Source organism: Biomphalaria glabrata, chromosome 6, assembly GCF_947242115.1.
Source record: "Biomphalaria glabrata chromosome 6, xgBioGlab47.1, whole genome shotgun sequence".
NCBI classification, from domain to species: domain Eukaryota; kingdom Metazoa; phylum Mollusca; class Gastropoda; family Planorbidae; genus Biomphalaria; species Biomphalaria glabrata.
Window position 1 is genome coordinate 10,644,401 of NC_074716.1, and position 21,246 is coordinate 10,665,646.

General features: G+C 33.0%; 1 protein-coding gene across 4 annotated transcripts in view; it reads right to left on the reverse strand.

Annotated features, from left to right (window-relative positions):
* Nucleotides 1-4,083: 4,083 nt before the first annotated feature.
* Nucleotides 4,084-21,246, reverse strand: part of LOC106078253 (uncharacterized) — a 115,174-nt gene continuing 98,011 nt past the window's right edge. The window contains exons 16-20 of one of the 4 annotated variants that reach the window (XM_056031563.1): nt 20,024-20,170; nt 15,658-15,804; nt 15,172-15,318; nt 10,200-10,346; nt 4,084-4,510 (exon numbers count right to left, since the gene is read on the reverse strand). In XM_056031563.1, the coding sequence (XP_055887538.1) occupies nt 4,317-4,510; nt 10,200-10,346; nt 15,172-15,318; nt 15,658-15,804; nt 20,024-20,170 (782 nt within the window). In that variant the 3' untranslated portion in view covers nt 4,084-4,316. The remainder of the gene's footprint in view (nt 4,511-10,199; nt 10,347-15,171; nt 15,319-15,657; nt 15,805-20,023; nt 20,171-21,246) is intronic. The other 3 variants (XM_056031562.1, XM_056031561.1, XM_056031564.1) reach the window with 3 other exon arrangements.

Genomic DNA, 21,246 nt, shown 5'->3' on the forward strand with positions numbered 1-21,246 from the left:
TACAGTGTTAATATGCCGTCTTAGCAAATGTGTTAATCTATTCTGGTTCAGAAATTGTTAATGTTTGTCAATAAATTTAGAGCCATGGACTAAACAATGAGTAGAAGATACTTATTTCTCCCTTTAAAGATAGCACTAACCAGTTTCTTTTACGCTAATAAGCTATACTCAAATATGAGCTTTGTACTTTCGTCTATATAAAAAAAATGTTACTGACTTACTGGCAATGAATTATTACACGTATTAGGTGCAGCGAAACGTCACTCGTTTAGGAATGTGATTTTTAGTCCAACCTTTTTAATATTAATAATAATAATAATAATCTTTATTATCCGTATGGAAATTTATCTTACAATTTGTGCATTACACCAAACAAAAAACATTATAACTATAAGAAACCAAAGTGTACATCCACACCAGACTCACTCATAATTTACATGTGACAAAGTTTATACCAGATTGTTCTTATTTAATGATTTGATTGCCAGGGGAACAAAAGAGTGTTTGTGTCTGTTTGTCCTTGCTATCGGTGTCTTGTATCTCTTTTGTGATGGTAAAATCACAAAATCTTGACACAAAGGGTGATTCTTTATTTCGAGGATCTTGTTAGCTTTTTTATAGATGTTCGTCTCAAAAACTGCCCAAATTGGGGTTTGTTTTTTGCCAATGATTTTGCCAACAGCATTTAGGATTCTATAAAGTTTATTTTTATTTTTAATACTCAGATTGCCATACCAGGCAGTGATATTGAAACTTAAAATATTGCAGATGTGATTGTGATAAAACATAGCCAAGGCCTTTTCGCTAACACTAAACGAGGACAGTTTTCATAATCTTTGCTGCCCTTTTTTGCTGATATTATCAGTATTTGTAGTTAAATTTAGTTTATTGTCTAGGATAGTACCAAGGTATTTAAAGGTTTGCACAATTTCAATAGTCTCTCCAGCTACAGAAACAATATCATTTTCTTTCTTGTCCCTACAAAAATCGATTATCATTTCTTTGTTTTTTTTTACATTTAATAATAAAAAAATTATCTTTACAGTATTTTTCAATGCCTCCAAGTAAGCAAATTAGATACCCGTGTTAAGGTGTGACATGTTTAGCGCCCTACTTGAGATTTATCTCCAAGTTAGCATATTCATTACCCAGTTACCTGTTTAGAGTTTTGGCTTGAACTCCAGCCCAATAATTCTTTTTTTTTCAAGAAAACAAAACTCAGTTCCTCCGAAAGTTAAGATGTGACGTCTAGACAGTGTCAATATGTTGACATTATTTAATGTGGTCACCTGTGTATCTAGGAACATGTGATGATCTAAGGGGAGGGATCGGCAACCTTTAAACTCGGAAGAGCCAAATATTAAAATTGACAATATTTTAAAGTTTCTAAAGAGCCACAGCATTTTTGTTTTTGCCAACAATAAATAGTACTTCAGTAATTTTTTTTTTTTAATGGAAGAAATGTCAACTTCTTCACCTCAATATGCCTTAATGTAGATTATCCCATGTGCCGAATCAGCTCGCGGACTTTTAAAGCTGTCAAATTTGTTGCGTTACGTACATACATTTCTGGAGCTCCAACTTTACCAACTTGATTTTTAACTCTGTAAATTTCCCACTCCACAAAAAGCTTTACTTTTGCAATTGATCAATTGTATTTCTAGAGATCCAGTATCAATTCCATATGGATTAATGTGGATTTTGTTACTATTTGTGTTGAGAGGATTTACCAGGATTGCTAGAATGGTTTTGTTGGTTTTAAACTGCTCAAAACTTTTTTTTTATAACCGTGCTAAAGTAATTCGTTCAAGAGTTGAACTGGTTTTATTGCAATATTGCTATGAAAATTAAAAAAGGTGTAACTTTAAAGAGAATTTATTTTTCTTCAAAACAAATCAATTCTTCCACCAAAACCACCAGTTTTTTTTCTTCTTGCAGTTTTAGATTAAGCTCAGTTAATTTCACTGTTATACTATACAGTAGAATGTTTAAAACCTATTGTCGTTCTTTAATTTAGGGTGATTAATGCTTTTTTCAGTTAAGAATGTATTTATTTCATTCAAGTACAAAGGAAAACGTTTCAAAACCTTTGGAAAGCCATCGCACTTTTTGTAAAGAAGGAGGTCGGAATACTGACTCTCCATTTTTTTTAACAAATCTTTAAACTAACGATGGTATGGTGCATTTCACAAGATGCTATTAACAATCTTGATTACCAAATTTATTACCTTGACTATTTCGAATGGAATCGTTTTCGTAAAAAAAGGCTACTTGGATGATGAGACGTAGGAATTTCATGGTTAATTTGCTCCAAAGAATAGTTGTCTCTTTATTTTTTCCCGTGGTATTTCTGGTTCAATCAAGTGTTATTTAACGACGATTTTATTTAAATCGATCTGATTTCTTCAATGTATTTTGCATGCTCTATCTTTCCTTCTAGTTTGTCACGAGACTAGTTCTTCTTTTGGACCTTTGGAAGACATTTATCTGACAAAATGGGTAACTTGTTTCGTGTCTATATGTCTTATCCATAAAAAGTGATAAGACAGAAGAAAGTTGAATATCTTCCAACTGCAAATATGTTACATTTGATAACATTTTTGTTATTCTATCTTGTACTGTATTAGTAGATAGTTGCCAATCTTTGATTTTTTATTCAAGATTTCTAATTTTGTTTTTCTGGACATCACGAAACAGTTCTTCAGATGCACGTAGAAATCAGTCTTTTTGACATACCATCTGTAAATGATTTGCCTTTGTGTGCTATTTCTAGTGGTACCGTAAAGTTTGCCAGATTAGCTTTACTTTTAGATTGCGTCTAAGTTTGAGAACATAATTCGCTTCTACTTCATTTCCTTAAGACAACAAACTAAACGTCACAGTCAAAGCACGTGGTGAAGACACCAATTCGTCCTGAGTCGAAAGCGAATTAAAACCTACATAGAACATCCGACGACAACGTCAGTCATTCGAAAGCTTCCGACGGACTGACGACAGTGACGACGCGTATAATGGGGGAGGGGTGTGGTGAAAAGTGAGTACAAATGGCTGAGAAAAAGAATTGGTGCGTAATCTTAGTTAAACGATTTAGACATATTTGAAAAAAAATATTTTCGATAAAATAAATAATACTTTCTTCTAGAACTAAAAAGCCGCAGCTTCCCATCCAAAGACCCGCATGTGGCTCGCGATCTATAGGTTGCCGACCCCAGAGCTAAGGAAATAAAATGAGTGAAAGTTGTTCATCTCTACCTATGTCTGGTCAGCATAAAGTAATTTAGAAATTTAACATGTTAACTAACCCACACAAAGCTCAGGACGAATAAAGTTTAAAAAATGCCTGTCAAATATATAATGCACATTTATAAGGTAAAGTTACATTTCTATTTGTCTTTGTAATAAAAAATACTAGGTACAAATTCATATATCTAAAAACTTAATTTAAAAAAAAATGTTAACGTTTAAACATTGGGCCTACGTATCAGACACTAATAAGATCACGTCTGCTTTATACATATGAATAGGTAATATGGTGTATTTTTTTAAGATCGAAGATCCCGACACTACCATGCTGTCCTTTTCGTCGGATCGGAATATGGCCGTTATTGAAAAATGGGCCAAAAATAAGCCAGAGCTGGAGCCAGTCTACCCCTTATGAACATATATCATAAACTATAGTATAGACATGTTAAGCAATATGCAAGCTCTGGAATGTGTACGCTTTCAAACACCATTACAAGAAAAAGGATTAGGAAACGATGCAAAGTCAACACTTACGGAACGAACTTTAAGCTATATATCATCATCTGCTAAATCTCAGTGCTACACATACACAATAAAAACGAAAGTTTAATGTGATTTTTTAACAGAAGTAACAAATTACGGGATAGACTGCCAAGTTTGAAAAACAACACGGTGATTTATATTTTTTAAATGTGCATGACTAAAGAGGTATTCATACAAATAATTATTTACCACTCGATTTTTTAAGTTTCATACTGTAATTTACTTTACGCATGGTCTTATAGAAGTATTCATTCAATGCAGCATACAAATTAGATAGTTAAGATCATGGAATTTGATCGTCTGACAAATGGAAAACAGTTTGCAGAACCACATTGAAATCTCCATAAGTCCTAAAATTTCAGGGGCAACTTTTAACAATTAACAAATGTGAAAAAGACATTGTTGTATTATGATAAATATTCTTGTGTATTACAAAGATAAAGATATAAAAAAGGTATAAACAATAAATTGTGAAACATTTTGTTGAAAAAAATATGAGAAACATTGACATCATTGGACTTCTAGATCTATTAAGCTGACATTTGTTTTGACAAAAAGAAAATGCAATTAATGTAAAAACAACGATAAATCCAAGTATTGTATAGATGAAAAATGGCTCCAGAATTGTAGGTGCAGTAATTACAGCACATCAGTGGCTGTGTCTGGCAGACACTTGGGCTAGTACACAGCTCTGGATTTAAGTCTGGCTTTCCCAGTACACATTCTGTTAAAAGAAACAAATAGTATACATTACAAAGTCTCGACTATTCTACTCTGTACAGCTTCCACTACGTATTTCTTTTCAATTTTAAATTTGACATGCTATGTTATAGATACAAAATTTAAGCAACCAATTGAGCTGTTGATTCTAAAACTGTGGTCTTGGAGCCCCGGGTGTCCGCGAGACGACTGAAAGGGGTCCACGGAAAAATGAAACTAATATACAATTGAAATAACTTCTTAGATAAAGCAAGTCTATTCTAATTAATAATTTAAATAATAATCAACAATGATTGACTATTCTAAGTCGAACTTTATCAAAGATTTAAAGAAAGTCTTCATTTGGATATTCTCGACTGGATATTTAACCCTATTGCGCGTGAACAAGCTCAGATCCCTGTCACAGAGAAATTAGTTCTTATACAAGAAAAGATTATTTTAATAAATGCTCATGAGGAAATTGAACCAATGTTTAAACACGTATCGGTACATATTTAAAATGTATATCCTGCATAATGAGTCATTGTAAAGACATTTTTATATTTTCTCGTCCTTCTCATTTGGTACGTGGATTTATAACAGAAAAAGCGAGACGGTTTAATGTGACTTCAGTAACACATGTACAAAAATTGTTACTTAAGAGTTTATGGATTTGGATGAGGTGGATGTATGAGTAAATATATGCCATGCTCAACGAGCATAAATTTAGCTTCCGTTTCTTATATTAGTGGTGAGGTTCATTGTAGCATCTTCTCAGACAGCAAAAAGAAAGTTTGCAAACAATGCCATCTGTGTTAAAGGTACAAGCAGTTAATATGCATACAAAGGATACTTAGAGAACACATTTTATTTGTGCTTCAAATCTAACGATATTATACAGGAATGTTATGCATGAGTACCCTATCAAAAAACTAGAAAAAAAAGTTTGAAAATGTTGTTGCTATGGCAACGGCGGCCATTTTGTTTTGTAAACGTACTCTTATATAAAAGCTATCTACTTGTGCATTTCTTATTATTTTCTTTTGAAAATTTGCAGGAATGTAGGCAAATATAATTGCTATTGAAGTAGTAGATTACATTTTTGAATATTTTTTTTTTAGAATTTTTTTTCTGCCCTGTCTATACTGACAAGTGTTTTTTACCAAGAAAAGTGCAAACAATTTTAACATTACCCCAATTATCAAAAAAGTGATCTGATACTTTTATTGTTATATATAAACTAAATAAATGTAGAAAAAAATCATTTGAATAAAGCAATAAATAAAAAAGGTTTTAGCAAAAATAGTATGAAAATACGAAATTTTGAGAAAACGTCAAAAAAACTAAGAAAATTCAAAATATCTCAAAAACTATAATAATAAATTTACAAAACTATAGCTATTATTTTTAAGACATTTTAGGGCTATAATATGTGAACATTTCATTTACGTTCAATGAAAACTAAAAAAGTTATAAAGTAAAAACTTTGTCAATGAAGTCCATAAAACTTACATTTTTTAATGTAATTAATGGAATGAATTTTTTTCTTTTTCTTATAAAGGTATAATATATGTATTGAAATTAAATGCAATATTATTAGACATTATATAAAAACAATTAATAAGGTATCTTATAGAATAAAAAAAAAATGTCCAGCTTTATAGTAAAGCTAATAACAATGAACTATTATGTTTTCATAATTAATGTCTTGCACTAATGATCCATAAACACTAAACATAAACACTACTAAGAGCTTGAGAGCTTTTATTTTATCTTCATTATTTTTAAGCCTTACAAAGTATTGTTCTGATATTTTCAAAGTTACTCAAAGTACTGCTAAATAAAAAAGACCAAGAACTTGATTCGAAGGCTGAGCTTAGCTGAGCCGAAAGACATCCTTTTTGACACAATGAATTTGTACTTTGCTTCAATTATTTAAAATTATATTTCCTTTTGTTTTGCAATCTTTCTAAAGCCTGCAAAGAAGGTTTGAAACTGTAAGTCACATAGTTCAGTCAAATATGTTTGCGAAATATGTTTGCAAAATCTGGTGTGGTTCAATAAATGACAAATTGTCGTTGACGTGGCCATCTAAATATTTCTGTGAAACATCCCTATTATAATTTCAATAAGAATCCTTATGGAAAATGCTGTAAATTTATATCAGTAGAACAATAAATTAACAATTGACTGATGAAGTCAATAGAAATGTGAAGCTTTAAAAAAGAAGAACTGAATTCGGTTAGTTTTGTGCCTCAATAATTATTTACATCTACAGCGAATGTTTTTTAAAATTTATGTCATTTATCTTTGTGTGCAACAACTTAATAGATATCTTTATAGATTTATTTATTATAACTAGATTAGGTTCTATAGATCTAGATTGACTAGACTCCAGAACTACAGTATATACTATATATAATATAGTAGTCTAACCGTATATATACTATCTACTGTTGAGTTTGATCTAAAGTTATTCAGTCCTATTAGATCTATATCTACATTAGATCTATAATAGTTATATTACTTAATTAGAGTCTAAGATATATAAATCTCAATTGAGAACTAGATTTACATTACATTACATTTACCTTTTATACCCAGTAGCCCAGTATAGTCCTAGTTATAGTCTAAATCCATATTGTTAAGTTCTAGATCTAAATTCTAGATCCTTTAGAATCTAGAATAAGTCTAGATCTAGATCTCTATAATATGTCTACTTCTAGATTGTTGCTTTCATATTGAACTTCCAATGCTTAGATTAGTTAGATTATCATTCTGTTAAAGTAGTAGAATAGATCTAGATCAAGTCAAGAAGATCTAGACTATTCTAATTGTAGACTCTAACAGTAACTCTAACTCTAGACTTGAGACTCTTTCGGATCTATTTCCAGCGTAAATTCCTTGTTTAAACCAATGTTAATATCTAGATCTAGGAAATTCACATGATTCCTTTTAAAATATTATTTGATCTGAGAAATTATTAGATCTAAAAATGTAAAAAGAATTAAGCAAAGTTATAGAATCTAATCTACAAAGAACTAATGTGTTTATTTCAGCTGTGGTAAAGCGTCCATTGACAACCGATGGTATAAGAAAAAAAGCATCATGTGATCATTTTGAACCAATCGTATTATTCCTGTTTGTAAACAGAAGATATGTAGGTCTTAGCAGTTCTTTTTATAGTCAAAATACGCATTTATATTATAGGGAAGAATGTTCAGACTTAAATAACATTTTTTTCATTGGATGTCTTTTTATAGTCTGACCTTTGAGGAAAAAGGACAAGCTTTCCAATGAGGCCAAACATGGCGGGCTCCCTTTAATTATTGTTTACGAAAATCAAGTAAAAACAATGGGTATTTTTTTGTCATTTTCAGCTCTTATTATGAAAAAGTGACCATTATTAAATGCATTTTTTACATATTAATTTTTTTTTCAATGTTGTCTTTAAGTAAAATACGTGCAAAACATGTTTAACTATTTGAAACATGTAAAAACTAAAAAAATCGTTTTTTTGTTTACAAAACTATCATTTTTGAGTGTTTCCCCTGCCCTTATTTTCTTGAGTCTGTGTAAATGACGATAGATGGTGTAATGTTGAAGAATGCGAATGTCGTGGAATGCTGGGTTCGTGCTTCCTGGAGTACTCTTGGCACGTGACAAACATATATACCACAAATTGACTTAATTCCGTTTCAGCAGACAAATATACAATTTATTTGAAACAATAATAATAATACTGCACTCCTTGTTAGTGCTACAAGTCAAGAAATAATAAACAATCCTATCCGCATAACAGCGATATCAAAAATATCCAATACATTAAACTCTCCAGAGTAGATTACAAATTACGTCCGCATCTCAGCGGGTAACACTGTACAGAATAATCCAGAATAATACTAGTAATAATAGAAATATATGTCTCAAAAAGACCACTGGCATCAACTGCCTAAAAGTTACTACTATCTAACTGAAATCACTACTCGACTTTTCTAAGTCGCTACTTTCCGTCCAGGACCAAAATATCTTACTTAACCACCCGGTCTAAAGGATACCAATTGACTTCCTTGACTGAACTCAAAGTTAACTTTATTCATTCTACTTCCTGTTTTCTACATCATGAATTTCACGTGTCTTTTAAACTCTTAACATGACATTAACATTAAATTAGGCAATGTCAAATTGGACTGTTACACTTTGAAACAGACAAAGTCGTTGTCGTCCTGTACAGGCTTATTTAATATTTCTTTAATTCGCAAAGTACTCACCTTTCTTTACATAATGATACATATTATTTAAACACGAATGATTCACATTATTTATCACATAAATGATACACATTTTTATCACACAAATGGTAGTGTCACAATCATCAATTGTGGATGTAAGATGTCAAGATCTATGAAGATACTATGATAAATGTCACGTTGAAGATTATCTTGATCTATATCACACTATCAATGATCGTGATTGCCGAGGATCTTGAAATCTTCTTTTAACAAGATGATCGTATAGAAGTAGCTAGATCTATGTTGATAATACGATCATTCAGAATGTTGCCAGTTGATAAGAGGATCATCTAGAAATTGCCAATCGCTAAGCCGATCTACGTATTTTATTATATTCAATAAAGAAACTTCTCTTCGTCTAAAACAATTACTTTAATTCAGAACTTGAAAAAGCTATTCACAAATAATTACAATGGTTAAATGTACTTGAATAAAATAACTGATCTACACTATTAATATAATTGAGTTCTAATACTAGACTCTAGTAAATGTTCTCTCTAACACGTTCCATACAAGACTAGCCCAATCTAGAACCTTCCTTGAGCTCTACAGCGTAATCACGTGACCAACAACTCTACACTGCAAGGCCAACCAATAAATGCAGCTCAATGTACAACAATTAATATTTCAAAACCAATCACATTTATTCTGAACATGATCCTGTTGCATGAAAGCTAATTCCCCGAGGCAGCTCAAGTTCTGCTGACGAGCTAAATAAAGATATTGTGTACGTGACAGGTAGAAACAAATGATGCAAATTCTTTATCATACAAATGATACACGATTTTTACAATAAGAAGATAAAGCAATGGGAAGACTTCAAAGAATGGGGAGGCCTCTCAGTAAATGAAATTATTTTTAAGACAAATGACAAATGGAGAGAGACAGTTGACTGATCTAATGCAATGCCAAATGGTCGAACAGACTATGGGATAGGTGATGTTGAATGATATATATTTTTATCATACAAATTATACACATTCTTTATCATACAAATAATACAAATTCTTTATCACACATATTATAAAAATCCTTTATAACACGTATGATACACATTTTTAGATGTACAATGGAAGAGCATAATCATTTTTGGTGCTATCTATTTATTGTTACTGTCTGGATATATTTAAAAATCTCTTGTTTAGTCGAGACCAATTAATACAGAAAGTCTGATCACTGCGACGTCGCAATAAAAAACTTGCGGAGGTTGTAAGAATTAGCGGCTTGCTAAGGTCTGCTCTGGTTGAGTTGACATTCACCTTACGACTCTAAAGACTATGAAATACAAAAATGTCTTTCCATCTTTTCAATAACAAGAATATAAGATAACGTTGCTATTAGTATCCAAATTACAACTTTATATTTTAAATATTACAAGGGTTTACATGTCACAGTCAAAGCAAGTGCAGGCTCATTAACTACCTTTGGGTGAAGTTATCTCAGTGGTCCATGTGACTGTATAATTCTCCACTTGCGAGCAATAGTCACAGCACAGTGATCGGTATGTCAGACAGATATTAATGTTGGTACACAGTGCTGGAAATAAGTCTAAGTCTCCTGGGGCACAATCTGCAGAGAATAACAATATTTATACATTACTTGACATTGTATCGTCTATATGTCGCAGTTAGTTAGCTTTGTAGTAAAAATCTTCACAATCTAATAGCGCCGATTTCTTCAATTGGCGATGACGTCATTTGTTTATTTAATTTTATTTTTTGTTCAGTATTTCTTTAATTGTCGCTTGCTTTTTTGATATGACGTTTATTGTTTCTTCTTAGAAGTTTGGTGGATTCACGCCCAGGTTTCGCTGCCCTGCCTAATCGTGGCACCCGGGTGAAAACGGTCGTATTGAGGGGACGACTAGGCCAAATGTGTGGCGAAAAAAGGCTCTCGCGGGAGTGACTAAGGTGGTGTGAGAACATTGCCATTGAGCGGGGAGCTCATTGAGCGGGGATGAAAGAAAGCTCCCTCAAAGACCTGCCAATATCCAGGCGCCGTCCCTCAAGGGTTCGTTTCATAAATGGCGTGACCTGCACGGGCAGCTTGGTAGAGTATATGAATACGACTGGGGAATCCAGTTGGGCGCCTTCTGCCGCAACTCTAGCACGCGAGTCTGGAGTGTCCGTGCCCATTCGAGATGAACGCATTAAATACTCTAGTTTAACCCCGAGTCTCATCCCCTGTCGAACAGGGTTGCGGGTTGCAGGTTGGTGAAAGGGAGCTTTTGTTTGCTTTTGCTGGCCTTGGTGTTCCAAGTATTATGTACAACTTCAGTTGAGTCTTTAAGATGGTGGATTCACGCCTTATTGCGCTACAGAGGCAAGCTGTATCTTTTGAGTTCCTGAATTATCCATGTGCTTTACGTCACTGAACAGCCTTAGCAATTGCCTTGGATATATTCTTATAGGACTATTTGACCTCTATTTAGGGTGAGTTTTATTCCACAATGTATTGTATGCGTTATTTTAATAGGGATCTATATTATTTGTTTTCTATAGGGTTTCAGTGTTTCACTGTTAGCGTTACATTGTTGTCTTGTGAGTTCTGGTGCTACCTTGAACATTGTTAAACTAATCGTTGATTAACATTCTTCTTGGTTGGAAGATCCTTGTATCACCATGATCGTTGTTACAGAAAGTTAAAAGAAACCTGCTACAAGAGATGAATCTTTGTTTTAAGTTAGTAAATCGAAGTATTGTTAACGTCAGTGTTATTTAGCAACATACTCTAATGTGGTTATTTTTACAGAAACATATTAAGTATTTAATTGGACTGAAATTATGAATTATAAACTTCATTTTATGTCATATGTTTTTGTATGTAACAATAATTGTTTCTAGTAAATTACTTTCTTATTTTAAAATCCTGAACAACCTATTGTCGATATTTAAAAAAAAATAAATTCATTTGACATAAATTTGTTTTAAGTTAAAAATTCGGAACAGTTGATATGGATAAATAAACTACAGTGACATAGTGTCAAAGAATATAAGTGTAATTTTAGTCAATTATGCGATTTCAAGCAATCATTTGACATAATTTATTTTTTAATAAAACAATACCCGGAACAACTTTATAGTTATTGAAATATAAATCGGTATAGATATTTTTATTTAGCATTTATATGCTATATACATTAAAAAACCGGAACAATGAATTAAAGATCATGTGTTTCTTGCAACGTTTAAGCATGAAAATAAAATCTAATATAATTTAGAAGAGCAAAAAATGTTCACTGGCATTGATTTGTTTTTCACAAAACATCCGGAACAATCTATTATAGATACTTAAAACTATTGCAATATTCCTGTTTGAAAAATTAATGGTTAAATGAGATTTACAATAGCCTTCTTTTATTGTTATTTGTTAATCTAATCGTGACGGACAGACTGACCAACAGACAAAACTCACAAAAATAACTTCTTTTATTCGGATGAGGGGCACTAAACAAAAAATAAATAAAATCTGATTTTTTAAAAAAAGTTTAAGGAATTGGTTTAGCACCATAGCATGGTGCGACGTTACGCTACTGCACGAAAGTCGCTGCATAAAAAGTCTATTTTAAAAAATGTGCGTGACATTTACATACAAAGTGCATAATTTGCCTTTATAAACAAACAGAAATGTTTTCTATTAATTTTCGCAGCTAGTTGACCAGAAAAAAACACATTTAACTATATTTATATTTGTTGTAAACATTTCTTGTACATTTTATAAACATATTTGATTTAGCGATACTGAAAATACACAAAAATTGACCATCTTTGTTAGCATATTGTAACATTGCCTCCCTTACATTTACGTAATTGTTTTAGAATTGGTGTATTTTTATGAAAAAATCGCTTGCATAATTAATTTTATAACTTAAACGGTTTGCTTTTAGAAAACCAAAAGTAGCCGTTGCACCTAAACATTTCAAGCCGCATTTAATGGTGAAATAATATTTTTCATATCTCTTCTAGTTTTCGAGATCTGAGTCTGACAGACTGTCAATGAAAGGTTTAATGGCGTAAGGTTGCGGAATGCGAATGTCGTGTAATACTGAGTTCTTGCTTCCTGATGTGCTCTTGACACGTGACAAGAAAAGTAGTACAAACTGACCTAAGTCCGTTTCAGCAGACAAACATGAAGTTTATTTTACTACAATAATAATAATAATAAGACACTGCACTCCTTGTTAGTGCTACAGGTCAAGAATTAATAAACAATCCTATCCGCATAACAGCGGTATCAAAAGTATCCAATATGTTAGTCACAAATCACGTCCGCATCTCAGCGGGTAACATTGTGTAAAAATATAGATTAACTAATACACGTCTCAAAAGACCACTGGCAACAACTGCCCACAAGTTACTTTCTAACTGAAATTACTACAGACTTTTCTAAGTCGCTACTGTCCGTTGCGGACTAAAATATTACTTGACCACACGGTCCAAAGGATAACACTTGACTTCTAACTTGACTTCACTTGTCTGCTTGACTTGACTGACTGACCGACCTCTAAGTCTAACTTTATTCATTCTATTTCCTGTTTTCTACATCAGGTATTTCACGTGTCTTTTAAACTATTAACATGACGTGAACTTTAGATCATGCAATGTCAACTAAGACAGTGACACAGACGGACAGACAGACAGACGGACAGACGGACATTTTGCACAAACCTAATAGCGGCTTTTTCCCCTTACGGGGGATGCCAAAAATGATAAGGCTTGTCTTCGAGTTTGAAGATTAGAGAGAAATCAGTATTTCTCGCGGATGCGCAACCCCAGCTTTGACCTATATATTTCACCACAACCAGGGCAAGCATAATCATTGTCCACAGATGGTCGATTTAGATTTTCTTTTCGTCGTCTACATTTATCCTCTTCAGCGGATTTTCTATTGGTCTAAAATGTGTAATCCGTGGCCTTCGTGAGTGACCTCCAGCAGTCTCGCTCAGATGCCGCATGCAACGAGGTTCTGAACCAAGGAAAGTTTACCCCTAAGCTGGTCTTTGAAGCGTTTCCGTAGGGCGCCACTGTTACGTCGACCACCTTTTAGCTCACCAAAAAGCTGCCTTTTGCATACGTTCGTCTCCCCTACTGGGTACCGGCCCTGCCCAGCATAACTGTCGGACCTTAAGAGGTCCCTCCCTACTGTCCATACCGGCGTCCGCAAAAACATCGCAGTTTAAAGTGTGGTCTTGCCACCTTATGTACATGATAAAGCGCAAGAAACGTATAAACAATACTTATCACCAATAGCATACACATTCTTTGTCACACATATGATACACATTCTTTTTCACACATATTATACACCTTCTTTTTCACACATATAATACACAAAATTTATTGCACATATGATACATCTTGATCACACAGATGAAACATAATGTTTTATTTACAATTATTTTAAAATAATTTTGTAATCTATTTACTCTTCCTCTCTCGAAATATGTTTAAGATCTCGTGTACAGTCGAGACCAATCGTTTCAGACAATCTGAACGCTGAATGCGACGTAACACCTTTTGGGAAGTTTAGACCTATAGCTCATTACGCCGTCACAATTTTTACAATCTATTTTCCTTAATAATGACCACTATTGCCTCTCAGTTAAGCGACCTGTAACCTGTTTGCTGCAGGTCATCTTGAGTATGTAGCCTTGTGTAGTATTAGTAGACGTGGTTGTTCTTTTTGTACTGGTTTACTGCAACTATCGCGAATAATTTTAATAACTTACATAACTACATAGATCTCTGAATACACTAAATAAACACAGGTATCAGCAGACAACAAGTTTTATAATAAAATATATCCTGGCTGAAATAGCCACAAGATTACAAAAATGAATATGTTGAATATGATCAAACATAAGTACATCTCCATGATCAAACGAATTTAACTTCACAAAATATATTTCATAGCAGAGAGAGTTACATGTCTGTTTACTCTGCTGCAACCCACAGTCAACTGAGATTTTCATCTCGTGGTCAGTTACAGACCAATAATTTCCTTGTGAAAAAGTGCACGAGATATTGACTGACTACAAAGTCACTTCATGCCGCAGTGAGTTTTAAAACCAGTATGTGACACGTCCAATAATATTCAACCGCGCTGGAAATTAGTTTGTTAAAGGAATTAGCATTATTTAAGGTCTCACCTCGGAATTTCAGCATGCGCAGTAAAATCTTGCGGAGGCTAAAACGTTTGGCTGAACGCCCAGGTTTGCTCTGCTAGAGTTAATATTCAATTGATGACTCTAAAAGGCTGTGATGTAAGTCGAATGTTTTAAATAACATGCTAATACGTCTGCTTTGCTCTTTGGATCCAAATTACAACTTTAAATTTTAAATTTTATCAATGATTTAATTGTCACAGTCAAAGCAAGTGCAGGTTCATTAACTACCTTTGGGTGTAGTTATCTTGGTGGTCCATGTGACTGTATAATTCTCCTCTTGCGAGCAATAGTCACAGCACAGTGATCGGTATGTCAGACAGATACTAATGTTGGTACACAGTTCTGGAAAAAAGTCTAAGTCTCCTGGGGCACAATCTGCAGAGATAACAATATTTATACATTACTTGACATTGTATCGTCTATATGTCGCAGTTAGTTAGCTTTGTAGTAAAAATCTTCACAATCTAATAGCGCCGATTTCTTCAATTGGAGATGACGTCATTTGTTTATTTAATTTTATTTTTTGTTCAGTATTTCTTTAATTGTCGCTTGCTTATTTTATATGATGTCAATTGTTTCTTCTTAGAAGTTTGGTGGATTCACGCCCAGGTTTCGCTGCCCTGCCTTATCGTGGCACCCGGGTGGAAACGGTGGTATTGAGGGGACGACTAGGCAGATACTAATGTTTGTACACAGTTCTGGTAAAAGGTCTACCTTTGTGTGTAGTTATCTTGGTGGTCCATGTGACTTTATAATTTTGCAATCGCAAGCAATAGTCACAGCACAGTGATATGTTTGTCAGGCAGATAGTAATGTTAGTACACAGTTCTGGAAAAAGGTCTAAGTCTCCTGGGAAACAATCTGCAGAGAAAAACAATTATATACACATTACTAGACAGTATATCGTCTATATGTCGCGGTTAGTTATTTAAGTAGTAAAAATGGTCGTAATCTAATAGCACCGCTTTTTTTCAATAGGCGATGATGTCATTTGTTTCCTGAATCTAAGGTCACAATATAAAAAAGTGTCAATGGATCATTAAAAAATAGTTTTTTCATTTATTAACTAACTCATTGAATGGAATACTGATTTAAATGTTGTTTTTTTTTAAAGAATTTTGATATTAACTCCGTTTTACTTTTAAGTTTAAAAAATAACCAACTACTTTTATAGCGCACAGTTTTGACATATCCTCATTATAAAGCCAAAACTCGATAGTCTAAATAAAACTAAATACAAATAAGATCTAGATATATTTATAATAAAATATTAATAATTTGAGCAAAATTTTAATTATTAAGACAATAACTTATTTTTTGACTGCATGGGGGTGGAGATTTCTTTTTTATTATGTAAACAATAGTATCACATTAACAAATGAATCGGATGCGAACAACATAGTACTCCATTACCCAATAACAAAAGGCCGAATATTCATGATTATAACATTGGCCTAGGTCTTTTAATTCTAAGAATAAACGTGCACATCAAATACTAGTTCTAGTCTAGATATAGTTGATTCTATACCAAGATTCAATATCTAATTCTAGATCTAGATCTAGACTTAATAGATCTAGATATAGACTTGGATCTACATCTATATCTAAAATTAGATCTAGTTGAGATCTAGACTTAATAGATCTAGATATAGACTTGGATCTAAATCTATATCTAAAATTAGATCTAGTTGAGATCTAGACTTAAATCTAGTTCTCGACATAGACTTAGATCTTGATTATATAAGATAAGAAAAAAAGATAAGATTCTAGATCTTATCATATCTTATTAACTTATATAATAAAGACGTTGCTTCAAAAAAGAAGATGATTACGTCCTACGTGACATGCATTTAGTCATGAATATTAACCAATGACTTAAATTCTGCCAAGTCACTGGTTTTGCTGGCTAGCTCAGGAAACCCTTTCCATGCTCTAATATCACTAGGGAAGAAGGAATATTTGTACAAACTTGTTTTAGCATATGGGATGAGGAACGTGCCTTTATCTTTGTGTCTTTCAGAGTATTTTATTAAATTTTGTTTTTGTATTTCAAGTTTATGTTTCAGTGTTTTATGTATAATTCTACTTTACTTTTGAGTCTTCTGTCCTAAAGGCTTTCTAAATTTAGTGATTTCACTAAAGGTGTTACTCAAGTCAAATGCAAATATTTATTTGTTATGAATCTCACTGTTCTTTTTTGTGTCTGTTCTAGTTTCTTATAGTTTTCTTGAGTTGAGGGGTCCCAAAAATAGGATGCATATTCTATTATTGGCCTAACCAAGGTTAAATAACATTTTAGTTTTATGTTCTTATTTGATTTATAAATATTTCTTTTTAATAAACTGCTTTGTTTGATTTTTTGATAGTTTCATCAATATGGGGATTCTATTACAGTTTTTCATATATTATAACTCCTAGGTATGTTGCGTTTTTAGTCTATGTTACTGGTTTACCATGAATAAGATAATTGCAATTAATTTGTTTTGTTGTTTTTTTTGTTACTCTTAATTAACAAATGGCATTTTTTCTGGGTGGAAAGACATGCTCCAATTTGATTCCCATTTCTGTAATTCATCTAATTTTTTTTGTAAAATATCTGTGTCTTGTGTTGTTTTTATTGTTCTATATATTATGCAATCTTCTGCAAATAATCTGACTTTTGTTCCTGAACTAATGCAATTTGGTAAATCATTTATGTAAATTTAAAATAGTAGTGGACCCAATACTGTTCCTTGTGGTACTCCTGAGTTTAATGTTATCGGTGTTGATTTAGAGCCATTTATTATTACATTTTGTTCTCTCCCTATCAGAAAATCGTTAATCTACTGATGCAATATGGACCATTAATGTCAAAATATTTTATTTTTTTAAGCAAATTTAGGTGGGCAACTTTGTCAAAAGCCTTAGAAAAATCTAGTAAGATAGCATCTATTTGTTCACTATTATCTAAACCTTTTGAAAATCATCAATTAGTCCTATTAGTTGTATTTCACATGATCTATATTTCCTAAGGCCATGTTGGTATGGTGTGAGGACATTATGTTTGTCTTAGTGGTTTATGATGTTGCTGCATATTATGTGTTCTAGGATTTTACATGTGATGCTGGTAATTGATACTGGTCTGTAGTTTCCTGGGTCAGTTTTTTTCTTCTTTTTAAAATAGGGGGGTGACATTAGCTTCTTTTCAGTGTTTTGGTACTTTGCCCTGGTTAAGCGATGCCTGAAGAATATTTTAAACACTGGGGCTAGCTCATTGCTTAGTTCTTTGAGTAATCTAGCTGTGTAACAGCAGGTCTAGACGCTTTATTTGTTTTCATGTTAGCTAATAGTTATTGATTTCCATTTTCTTGTATAACTAACTATATCTTAGTCTAAGTCTAGATCTAGCTAGATCTATGTCTAGTTTGTATGACAAATGACAATAGAGAAATTAATTTTTACTTGCGAGGGGAAAGTCTTGTTAAGTCATTTGTACACAACTGTAGCTTAAAGTAGGTCAAGCATTTTTTTTCGTGTTGCCAATTTATCTATTTTTATAAGAATAATCTTTTTTTAGTTTCTCTTTATTACATGTAACATGTTATTAATTTTGAATGTATGGATTTTAATGTTAATATGTTAATAATTATTATTGTAGAAAATGTAAGTTTACGCTAACTGAATATATGGAGATGCTTTGGCTGAGGGGTAAAGCGCTTGGAATCGGGTTTGAGTTTTGAGTTTAGGCACATCGGCACAATTTAGGCCATGTCGTGCCCGTAGTCCTTTAAGAATTACTCTCTCTATACATAACAAGCGCTAAATTCTATACAGTTAAATAATTAACTATTTTGTTGACTCTGAAATAGACATAGCTGTTGTCTGCCGGGAAGTAGCTTATTTGATTTTTTTTTTTGTTACGCAAAGTACACACCCCTCTATTTACAATGATACACATTTTATCACATTTCAGGCAAATAGTTTTTCAAGCATATTGTACACAAAAAGTATCACTCATATGATATACATTATTTGTCATACACATTTTTGTCACATGTATGGTAAACATTGTTTAATTTACAATCATTTAAAACTAATTTCGCAATCTATTTACTCTTCCTCTCTCGAAACATGTCAAAAATCTCGTGTACAGTCGAGACCAATCGTTACAGAAAATCTAACGCTTACTGCGACGTCACAACCTGTGGGCAGTTTAGACCGATAGCTTATTACTTCGTCACAATATTTACAATCTATTTACTATTTTCCTTAATAATTATTACTATTGCTTCTCAGTTACGCGACATGTAACCTGTTAGCTGCAGGTCATCTTGAGTATGTAGTCTTGTATAGTATTAGTAGACCTGGTTGTTCTTTTTGTAATGGTTTAGTGCAGCTATCGCGAATAATTTTAATAACTTACACAACTACATAGATCTCTGAATACACTAAATAAACGCAGGTATCAGCAGACAATAAGTTTTATAATAAAATATATCCTGGCTGAGCTAGCCATAAGATTACAGAAAGCAATATTTTGAATATCATCAAACATAAGTACATCTACATGATCAAACGAATTTAACTTCACAAAATATATTTCATAGCAGAGAGATAACATGTCTCTTTACTCTGCTGCAACCCACAGTAAACTAACGTTTTCACCTTGTGGTCAGTTACAGACCAATAATTTTCTTTGTGAAATAGTGCACGAGATATTGACTGACTACAAATTCACTTCATGCCACAGTGAATTTTAAATCAGTATGTGATACAACCAACAATATTCACCTGCGCTGGACATTAGTTTGTTAAAGGAATTAGTATTATTTAAGGTCTCACCTCGGAATTGGAGCATGCGCAGTAAAAACTTGCGAAGGCGAAAACTATTGGCGGAACGCCCAGGGTTGCTCTGCTAGAGTTAACATTCAATTGACGACTCTAAAAGGGTATGACGTACATAGATTTGCGACTTTTCATGTTTTAAATAACACACTAATATGTCTGCTTTGCATTTTGGATTTAAATTACAACTTTATATTTAAAATATTATCAAGGATTAAAATGTCACAGTCAGAGCAAGTGCATGCTCATCAACTACCTTTGGGTGTAGTTATCTCGGGGGTCCATGAGACTGTAGAATATTCCACTCGCGAGCAATAGTCACAGCACAGTGATCGGTTTGTCAGGCAGATACTAATGTTAGTACACAGTTCTGGTAAAAAGTCTAAGTTTCCTGAGGAACAATCTGCAGAGAATAACAATATACACATTACTACACAGTATAACGTCTATATGTCACAGTTAGTTATTTTAGTAGTAAAAATGTTCACAATCTGATTGCACTGCTTTTTTCAATAGGCTATGACGTCATTTGTTTCTTTTTTAGCGGCCCCCGAAAGCGGAAAAGACGCTATTGGTTTTGTGGGAAATGTCTGTCCGTCTATCCTTCCGTCCCGTTTAGATTTTGTAAGTTGGAAAAGATAGTGAAAATCCGACATCATACTATTTTAGACCTTTCAAAGTTTATACATATAGCTCATTACGACGTCTGGTATGTACAATCTATACTCCATGATAATGACCATCACTATCGCCTCTCAGTTTAGCGACCCATAATCATCACCCGACGCTGGACTTTATTCTCTGAGAGGAATATCATTATTGGATATCGTGCCTCAGCGAATGCGGAAACGATTGGCGGAAAGCTAAGGGTTGCTCTGGTTGTAGAGTTAACGTTCACCTGACGACTCTAAAAGTACAGAGATGTGGGACTTTCCGTCTTTTCAGCAATAGTTTGCCTTGCTATTAGGATTCAACTTTTATATTAACACTATTACAAAGGTTTCAATGTCACAGTCAATGCATGTGGAGGCTCATTAACTACCTTTGGGTGAAGTTTTCTTGGTGGTAGTTGTGACTGAAAAAAAAATATTACTTAACATGACATCGTATATTTATTTCAATGTCCTGGCATTGGATAATAGGCCTATTTATTAACTTGCATTAAACTAGACATATCCAATTGCTATTCATGAAAAAAAAATTTACATATTTAGAAAGAAGAATAGATACATGGATAGTTCGTAAACAATTGTGTCGTTATCACGGTCGAAAAGTTTATCTGCTTGCCAAACTAAATTTTACAATGTGTGGCTGTGAGGTAAATGTGAGGTCTGTGAGGTCTATCCCTCTAGAATACGCCGTAGTCATCTAACAAAGCGAACTCTAGTTTAATCAGAGTTGTGTTTAATGAGCGCCTAAAGGCAGCACAAAAAAAGATTAGACCGTAGCGCACCGAGCATGCTTTAAGCATGAAAGTTG